A 9,905-nucleotide genomic window follows, 5' to 3' on the forward strand; every position below is an offset into this window, starting at 1 on the left:
ACTGATAATTGTTTCATGTTGAATTTTTATAATACACACACAAAACTGATATTTGCATTTCAAAGAAGAAAAATGGGAAAAATAGATTGGCGCCTATTATTTCTTTTTACATTTTAGTGAATACATGATTTGCTGATCTGCAGCTGGGTCTAATGTCATGAAAGATGATGGGATAGCAATTCTTGCTAGAATTGCAACTTCTTGCAGCAGCAGTCGGTCAGAGAGCAATATTCTTGTCATTACGTGACCACTTCCCACTGCAGCTTTTTGCTATCATAATAATTCTATAAAAATGAGTCCAGGGTCCCATTTCATAAAAGATGTTAGGATAGCAACTCTTGCTGGAACGGCAACTTCCAATAGCAACAGCTAACCAGAAGTATCAACTTTTTATGAAATAAGGCCCAAATGTTTTTGTACAATTGTTGGCGACCTATATGCACCTGAGGTAATACATCAGGCACATGTCCATCAAAGCAACCAACCAAAGATAAAAAAAAAAAAAAAATGTGCAAAACTTGGGGAAAAAACTTGCATACGTATGTACTAAGTAATCACGGATGAAATGGTATAGAAAATGTATTCCATATATATACACGTACATGTTAATAGAAGAGCGATCGCAAAATGAGTTCACTCCATTCTTGTTAAGTTATTTGCAATAAAAGCTGCTAAATATCAAAGAAAAATACAAGAAAATATTGGATATCTTTAATCATAACATATTTCTTGTTTTCTGCAAATGAGGTATCACTGGAAATGTTTTGTTTTTCCTATCCGATGAGAAACTTATTTCAAAATGTTTAAAATGGTACTTTTAGCCCATTTTGTGATCAAACTGTTCATATTCATGCCCAAGAAACACCCACAGAATTATAGAAAGATTTTCTGTGATCAAGAGACTCCACATTTATCTTCAGCAAGATTACAAAAGAAAAAAAAAAAGAGAATAGAACACGTGCAACTCCTGTGATATCAGTTTTAGAGGATGATTTATCATCATTGAAATGCATGTGTATGTAAAGAGTGACATGAATTAAAATGTGCTTATTAATCTACTAATCTTTCGGGCGGTGTTATAAATTTGCACATTATTACTGCGAAGAGATGCCACTCATTCTCTAACACCTCCCTGGCTAAGCGCAGGTTCTAGACGTTGCTTTTTGTTTTTTCTTCTTCAGAGCGCTGGACTAACCTGGGAGCGGGAAGAGGGAAATTCCCTCCGTAACCCGGAAGTGTAACTAGTGTGTTGTTGTCGCTAGCGGAACACAATCACATGTGCGTGTAGTGTGCATGCCCCCACGTCCACGCGCATAGCGACCGTACCTCCCAGGGACGTCCCTGCCTGCCCTGCGTCCTTCGCTGAAGTCCTCTGACCGCTAACGTAACGGTTAGATTCTAGTCTCTTCTTACTGGGTTGTTTGGGTAAGTGTTTGTCACATAAGTATAACCACCACACCCTCCTTCAGTGAAATTTATAAGTATAGCCTAAGTAGTACATCTGTTTTTATAAGGTAAACACGAACGTAGCGAGCCAAATGTCGGCAGTGGTTCACTAACAACAAGGGTGGCCATGAATACACGATTCAGTCACATACGTACGACGCTCTGCCACTCGTAACTAGTACACGACGGCGGTGTCGCTTCGCGATCCTGACAGAGCTTTGGACGGCGTCTGGTGAGGCTACGGTAATTCAATAAACAACTGCACTTTGGGTATAGGGCCCAATTGTCGGCATCATTGATTCATGATCGACGTAAATCAAATGTTGGGAACATTTTCAACAGTTTGTGATCACTAGTGAGTAGTCTTCTACGCAACAGTGCGTGTATTGTAGATAATTTATCTTGTGATGATCTAGACAGAAAGATCTGTCTGTCTGGAGGAGTCTTTTATTTTTTTCGACGTTATCGCTCTCCAGAGGAGAGGGGATCTGTGAAGCCAGACGCAGTCTCCGCGGAACGTATTCCCGATGACAAGATACAGACCGATCTTTCGATCAAGTGATGTCTGATCTTGCTTTATGTTATGGCGTTTACAAACTAAAAAGAGGTACGACTGGTACCTCACGGATCACGAGCATGTATTTATCTATCCAGTTAATGATCGATGAGAGGACAGTTTAAATAGTATCCAGTAATTATCAGCAGTGTAGAGCTAGTCTGTCTTGATGCAATCCACCAAATGCTTACACCAATAATCTTTACATGTACATTAACAGTTATTTACAGGGCAGGGGCTTGGGTGAAATTTTACTAGTAAATTTGCTTTAGGCTACCATTATCAAAGCCCATCATCATCAGTTTGATGATGTATCACTATATTGTTGATAACAAAACCATGTGATCTCTTAGCTGTTTAATGAGAGTTCCCCATTTGCTCTTTGCCAAAACTTGAGTTAAATCAGTTTTACAGAGAATTGATAGAGTGATGAAATTACCAAGATATGAGAGTATCCATTATGTGCATAAGGTTGGAAAGTTTTTAAAGCTATAGCTAGGGCTCCCTAGTCCACTCATATACTGTATAAACTGTTATTTTCACGTACACAATATTTTTTGAATGAGGAGGTCAGAGACATTTTCGCGAGATGTTGTTTTCGCGAATTGACACCAACGCTATCATACGTGCACTATAACCTGGCGCATGGTAACATTTTCACGTGCTGATCCAACTGTGATTTGCGAAATTCGCAAAAATAACACTGGATAGTACAGCTTATTCAGTAGGCATGATCACATGTTTGAAAACTACTTTTAGACACTCTTTCTTGTAACATTAACATCTTTGAAAAACAAAATATTTAAATTATATACTCCTTTTATTTAGCTGAACAGAATATCGAAAGTTTGTGGCACTGGTATTGACTGTGTTCAAATTCATGAAACTGGTAGTGTGTATTAATTTATTGGATTATTGAGTTATATATCATTAACCATATGTCACAGTATCAAAAAAGAACATCTGATTATTAACTAGTGTTTGTGACATGTTCCTTTGTGCTTCGATCAATCAGGTGCCTGTTGTGCTTAGTTGAACTGTTTGCTGACTGAAAATGTCTGCCAAGTTTACCGAACATGCCGTCGTTCCCGACGTCATTGACCAGGCACCTGCTGCTGTCGCTGAGGTCAGCTGGTCAAGTGGGGTCAAGTGTGAGCTTGGAAACGTTCTCACTCCAACAGCGGTAAGTAATGAAGTTAAACTCAAACAGCCATACCACTGAATTAGTCTCTAAACTTTTCCAAAATTACACCATTGCATCATTGTGCTAAAAAGCATGTAGGCGTGTAGGCATAGTACTGCTTTTTTTTTTTTTTAATAATTGTTTGTTAGCAGTGTCTGGAGAAACTATTTAGCTGTCACAAAGAATACAGCTCTAATCTTTGTCTTGGGTTGAATGAAAGTCATTGAAAAATAGGCGTTTTTCTCAGTGTCATGTTTTGCGCTACAAAATTTCTTCCTACAGTCCTCACTATTCAGATGAATCTGTTTCAGAGCGCAGTCTTTAATACTACCTAATGAATCATAGAATCATTTTCATCCAATGTATATCAGGTTTCTATAGCACCTTCCCTGACAGAAGGGCACTAAGGCTGATTGCCCATGAAGCTTATAACCAATTTGAATCCTGGTATTCCAGTGATATAGAAGTTCAAATATGCGTCAATGTGATCCCTACCTTCTACAAAAGCTGGTAATTTGGAACTGACTTGGAGGTATGCAGAGATGCCAACTATTACTTCTTTGTAATATTTTGTACTGCCTTTTTGCAAAAATACTACAGGTTTATGGAAAATACTTTTATCCTGGAATTGCATAGCTACACAGGTCTATTTCAGGAGAGGTGAAATACTGTTTTTCAAAAAAAAAAAAAGAACTCTTTTTCAACCCTGCTAATGCTGTTAATTAAGGTTGTATTCCCTGGAGAGGAGCAGACAGACAGACCATAATCATTTTCCTCTAACCTAGAACTGATTGTATTCTCCAACTGGATTTTCAGCTTGAGTAGTTCTAGCCTTTTGCCAAGGCCCTCTTGCCGTATGGTGGCGAGCAAATGGGGGCCAACGAAGGGAACCCAGCTGAGCGGTACAGCACGAGGGCCATTTGAGATCTGATTCGCATCCTTATGTTATAGCCATCACACAGCGAGAGGGCCTTGTCAAAAGGCTAGAGTAGTTCCTGCCCTGTTTTCATCCTTTCACAGTCTTCCACTCTTTCAGCTTTTTCTCGATCTCTCTCTTCCTTTGCTCGCTCACACATTTTGCCTCAATGAACTTTTGTAATTCACTCCCTTTGAGAACCTAGTGATTCACAGATATGTGAGAGCTTCTTGAGCTCCTTTTTAATTCCTACTTAGTTGCACAGCTCACATAAACATTCATGTGATATCCACTTACCCATCGAGGGCAGACTTGTCCAAAAGACTGGACTCCAAGTCTAGGTGTAATGGCATGAGGAGGGCAGGACAGCAGGACTCCTTGAGCTGCTGACAAAGGTCAGAGGTCACTGACACAGTGTGACCCTGAACTTCTGCTATGAAGGAGTGTTTGTTTCTTCTTTCTTTTTTTTTAATTGCAGCAGCTCTCTTGTGTATTATTTTCGCACATGTCTAGTTTGTGTTTGTTTGTTGCATGGGTTGTCGGTACGTACTACAGTAAAACACAGTATTTTCGCAGCATGAAATTTTCATGGAGTCGACGACCTTTTTCGCTGCATGAAATTTTTGTGAGTTGCCTCTAACATTCAATGCATATAGTGTAGACAAGAGCTTTCACATGCATTTTCATTTTGCAAATCTTGGCTCTCGCGAAATTAAAATGCACGTGAACATTCCTCGTTTTTCAGTATGTGAAGTTTCTTTTCCTGGACCACATCATTCCCATATTTCCCTACTGTGCCATTCAATTTCCAATGAAATTGGAATACTAACGCGTATTATTTTCCAATAATTGGCAATGATATTGGAATATGCTTTGGTGAGGAGTCAAGGCTGACAATATAGAAAACCTCTATGCTATAGGGTCAGAGTACTGACAGTCTCTTACTTACATGCAATGTGTTTTCACGGCTTGATTCCTTACCAGGTCAAAGATGTGCCGACAGTGACCTGGTCAGCTGAAGATGGCGCCTTCTACACTGTCATCATGACGGATCCCGATGCTCCCAGTCGGCAGAATCCCAAAGCCCGAGAGTGGAGGCACTGGCTGGTGGTCAACGTTCGTGGAAACGACATCAGCAAGGGCCTCCTGGTGGCGCCCTACGTTGGTTCGGGTCCTCCGAAGGACACAGGTGAATATATGCAAGTTCCCTAGTGGTCCCTTTTTCTTGCGTAAAAATTATAACAATGGCCAGGCCTTACATGGTGCTGTACAAACCAATGTAGGATAAAATGCGCATGTTTTGACTGCTATGCATATAGGTACCAACTTTAACCAGAAGTAGGACCAGTTGCAAATCATGGCAAGACAAGATGATGGTAACATCAGCCCTTCTGTGTTTGCTCACCAAGAACTGCAGAATGTGTGGGAGATTGTAAGTTGGTAGCGGCCATGTCCAGATATATCTTTGGTCTCCAGACATGATACCTGGTAAGCTTGTAGCAGAGAATGAACTTTAGACTGGACTCAACATGACATTCAAGTCAAGTCGTTATTGGTAAAATATAAAGCTTGTATACACATTATTTCATAGCCAAGACAATGTAAAGAGTGTAATTTTAAATTCATGAAATTCTTAGGTATGGCAAACAACATTATCATGCTTTGAAGAAAGATGCATAGAGGGACCCACTGAAAATCATACTTTTAAAAGTTAATCCCTCACTGCTGTGCTGAATCCACAATCATAGTGTAGCATGCAAATGAGAAAGTAAATAATTTTTTTTATGTCTGTCAAGTCAACACAACTGAATGGAGCTGTACCACTCAAGAGAATATTAGATTTTTATCTAATGACGACACCATGTTTGCACAGTGCTCTGCCATTTTGACACTTATTCAGGGTGTTGGGAATGTTAGTGGCTCAACCCTTCAGTTCTTCTGCTGGAGGGTACAGCTGTAGCCACATCTTTCTCTTCATGCCATCTGCTCTTACTGTATTTTATTTTGATAATGATCTTTTCTATTTTTATTGTTCTTGTGTGTTTTCGTATTGTCAATGTTTCTGGCAGGGTTGCATCGCTACTGCTTCCTGGTCTACAAGCAGCCAGGTGAGATCCAGTACCAGGACCCGATCCTGAAGAGGGACTTCAATGGCCGCGCCTCCACCAAGGCCCGGGACGTGGCCGCAAAGTACAACCTGGGTGACCCCGTCGCCGGCAACTTCTTCCAGGCTGAATGGGACGACTATGTTCCCCAGCTCATGAAAGAGCTCTCGGGTTAAAGGTTAATGTGAATCAGAGTCTCCAGTTTAGAAAGTTTCAGATTATGGTCCAAATGAGTAGTCATTAATGCACATACTGGGATTATGAGCCAGATGTTTTTGATGCATATAATTATTACCTGGGATGTCATAACTAAGAGATGCTCTTAAAAAAGGTTTATGTTCAGATGTCAGTGTACACTCTTAAGCTGAATGCCCACTGTGCGACCTGAGCCTGCGAGCTGGTGCAAGCTGTATGGGGCGCCAAGTGTCGCATGGCCCATTTTGTCTACGAAATGACTGATTTTGTAACAAAATAGACCATACGACACTTGGCGCCCCATACAGCTCGCACCAGCTCGCAGGCTCAGGTCGTTTAGCAATACTGTTTGTCTCTCTAATGAGTTGAATTAGAAATGAAAGATTAATTATGTGTTTGAGTTTGAGATATTGGCTGTCCCACAAAGAGGTCTGAACTATTATAATGTCAAAAGTTGTGAAGGATGGTGGTTCATGGGGCAGATTGCTCTTTATTTGTCATCTGAAACTCCTCCCAAGTTGAGTGCCATTATTATATTTTCTGGATTTTCCATGTTTGGCATTCTGATACTTGATATTTGGCATATATTTTAGCATGTTTTAAAGAAAGAGCATCGTTGTAACTAAGTTTGCTCATTTCATTCATTCAAAATGAAGATTCAAAAAAAGAATAAAAAATAACTGCCTAGATGACTGGACAGTGCACAAGATTATTGTATTTGTATATAGAAGGTTGCCTTCTTTTATTAGCATTATTTTTATACATTATGCGGCAATCACCTTTTATGTGTACCTTGACAGTTCTGTTAATAAACTGAAATGAAAGCATATGATTACAAGTCTTCAGGGGCCAAAGAAGCAGTTTTTAATGTTGTTAGCATATACAATATGTATTTCTTTGTATGTGTGTGTGTATGTGTGTTTGTGTGTGTGTGGTTCGACTGTCTCGAAGGAGTCTGTCTATAGCTAGAAGTCACACAAGTCAAGTTTGTACCATGCCGTTGGGTTAAATCATATTAAAATGGACTACAAAGCAGCTATGAATTTGCTACTTAACAATCAAAAGCAGGGTTTTATAGTTTTAGTTTTAAAAAATTCTGCCACCCACCTGTCCACTGTTCATTCAGATGTAGTTTCCTCCGTCTGTTTGTTTGTTTGTCTATATTTCCTAGTGGTCACCTTTCAGCTTGTCTTCCTATAGATCTGTACGTTTTGTATGTCTATTATTTCTGATAACAAGTTATCAGATCAAGTCCTAAGTGGATGACACGTGGTAAACATCAGTCATCATAATTATTTATTTCTTTTGTTAAAGGGACTGTACAGTACTGGTCGAGGTGGGGATTCATGTTTTTATCATTCCTAAGTGAGATAATGAGAAACCTCTTATGAAATATGAAAGAGCATGTAATTATAAGGATTCAATGTTTATTTGATGAAAATTGGTTTTCAAATGACTGAGATATTAAAAAAAGTGATAATAATAAAAGGCGACAGGCCACACCTTTTATTAGGATCTCTTTGTTTCACCTTGTTTTTGGATATCTCAACCATTTCAAAACTGGTTTTCATCAAATAAACTTTTGATACCCTTAGAATTGCATGCTCTTTGACATCTCATAGAGTGGTTTCTGAATGTCTCGCAAAACATTAAAAGCTAAATCCTCACCTCGACCAGAACTGTACACACCCTTTAAAGAGGGATCCTCACAAAACAAAAGTACAAATGTTATACTTTCCTAGATGAATATGAAGGAAAATGGTATATGATGAAACAGATATACTCTTCTGGAATTTTACGATTGGCAAAAAAGCGATGTCCTTTTATTGCCTCATTTTCACCCCCCCCCCCCCCCATATGCACGCCTCAAAATTAAAAGTCTTCTAGAAGGTGTAAAAAGAGGCTATGAGGGTTACTTCAATTGCTCTTTACAGTTTATAAACCTTCTCTCATAAGTTGAGATTTGTGGGTCAACCTAATGTTGATGTCCACTTAATAACGCAGTTTGTTTGTTTTTTTAACCCAAAATGTCCACTTACTAGTAATGGCTCATGTAGGGATATTGTCACAGGGGACTTTCCTCTGAATGTGGGGAACGAAAGTCCTCCCTGCGACTGGGATCTTTTCTATAGTCAAAGGTTGACTTTGTCTAAATGCAGCAGATTGTTAGCAGACCATTCATTCAATCAACTCTTTCGACGTGTGCAACTAATGTGCCTCGAAATAAGTAGCCAATCACACAGTGTTCTTACAATATAACAATCAATAAGATTTATTATACTGGTCTCAAATTGTGGTCGTTTACAACAATAACATAGTACAAACTTGAATACAGATATCCAATTCCACTTGATCTTGAGCTTGGTTGCTCTGCTCGTTGGTTTAGTCTAGAAGCTCCCGTGCTTGGTTGCTCTAGGTTGTCGACGATGTCCTGCCTGATGTAGCGGGTCGTCTCCCCTGTCGGGTCGTTAGTTTCCCAACTTCTGGTCCTCTCTGGAACCCTAAACTTGGTCCTCGCTGGAACCCTAAACAGTGGCTCTCTCTCTCTGGAACCCTAAACACCCTGTTAATTTAATAACATGATACCTCCCTTATAATTTGTGGTCTTTGGTTATTCCTGATTCTATTCATATAACTTCAACAAAACATATACTTATATATTCCATCATATTAACATTGATTAGCCACACATAATTTCCATATACTGTTTGACCATGGATCATTCTTTCAATGTTGAATAGGGGTGATTAATCAGCCCATTAAAATCTAAGCGTTGTTCTAATTCTCTATTTCTTTCACAATGCGATTAAAATTCGGTTTGACATACGAACATCACACATACAATGCAATATCGGGAATTACATAGGAACTTACAAGGCATAAACAACTTCAATTAAATGATCGTGTACTTACAACAGTTGTTGGTGTTTACACTCGAATCCTCCTAGATTCTCTGCTGGACGGTCAGGCTGTCCAAGCCGAAATGCAACGATCCCTGAATCACACTGATTCCAAATAACACTCTGCTACTCTCTAACTTCGCAATTCTCGAAGTACCGTAGCCTGGTCCTGAGTGTTCCGCAAATTATATGGCATCTGAATTTTATGCCCAAACACTGCATATTTATACATTTGTTGGACCACAGGTCTCCATGTAAAATTAATTAAATGAAGTGACTTCCAAGAAACTTGTGTTTGACGTCGTGAATGACGTCCACATACCAGTTAGTATGAGGCATACTACCAGGGATACCCTTTCCTCGTATTTTGACGTCATGTAGGATTTACTCATCCCCAAAACATTTACTTCCAAATCACTCTCTTTTACTTTGATTGTGCATCGTAACATCTCCTTATATGGTTATTTTGATGCAAGCTTTTGTCTTTAAAGCTGCACTTCTTTTGTAACCATTGCGAGAACATCAATTTCTTACATGAGCTACCTAATAAACAGTAGTACAATGAGACAAATTATTACGTGACAAATACAAAATATGTCATATC

At 39.2% G+C, this 9,905-nt stretch overlaps 1 protein-coding gene across 1 annotated transcript; it reads left to right on the forward strand.

The window, feature by feature from the left end:
• Window positions 1-1,288: 1,288 nt before the first annotated feature.
• Window positions 1,289-6,618, forward strand: LOC140232988 (protein D2-like). Its single transcript, XM_072313094.1, has 4 exons — window positions 1,289-1,425; window positions 3,018-3,185; window positions 5,086-5,290; window positions 6,171-6,618. Exons 2-4 carry the CDS (start codon window positions 3,057-3,059, stop codon window positions 6,380-6,382), a joined length of 546 nt encoding a protein of 181 aa, XP_072169195.1. The 5' UTR covers window positions 1,289-1,425; window positions 3,018-3,056; the 3' UTR covers window positions 6,383-6,618.
• The last annotated feature ends 3,287 nt before the right edge of the window (window positions 6,619-9,905 follow it).

This window comes from Diadema setosum, chromosome 9, assembly GCF_964275005.1.
Source record: "Diadema setosum chromosome 9, eeDiaSeto1, whole genome shotgun sequence".
NCBI lineage: Eukaryota > Metazoa > Echinodermata > Echinoidea > Diadematoida > Diadematidae > Diadema > Diadema setosum.

Coding starts and splice junctions, on each gene's coding strand:
- LOC140232988 (XM_072313094.1), top strand. CDS start 3,057: ATGTCTGCCAAGTTTACCGAACATGCCGTCGTTCCCGACGTCATTGAC. Junction 3,186..5,085: donor ACGTTCTCACTCCAACAGCG/GTAAGTAATGAA, acceptor ATTCCTTACCAG/GTCAAAGATGTGCCGACAGT. Junction 5,291..6,170: donor GGGTCCTCCGAAGGACACAG/GTGAATATATGC, acceptor TGTTTCTGGCAG/GGTTGCATCGCTACTGCTTC.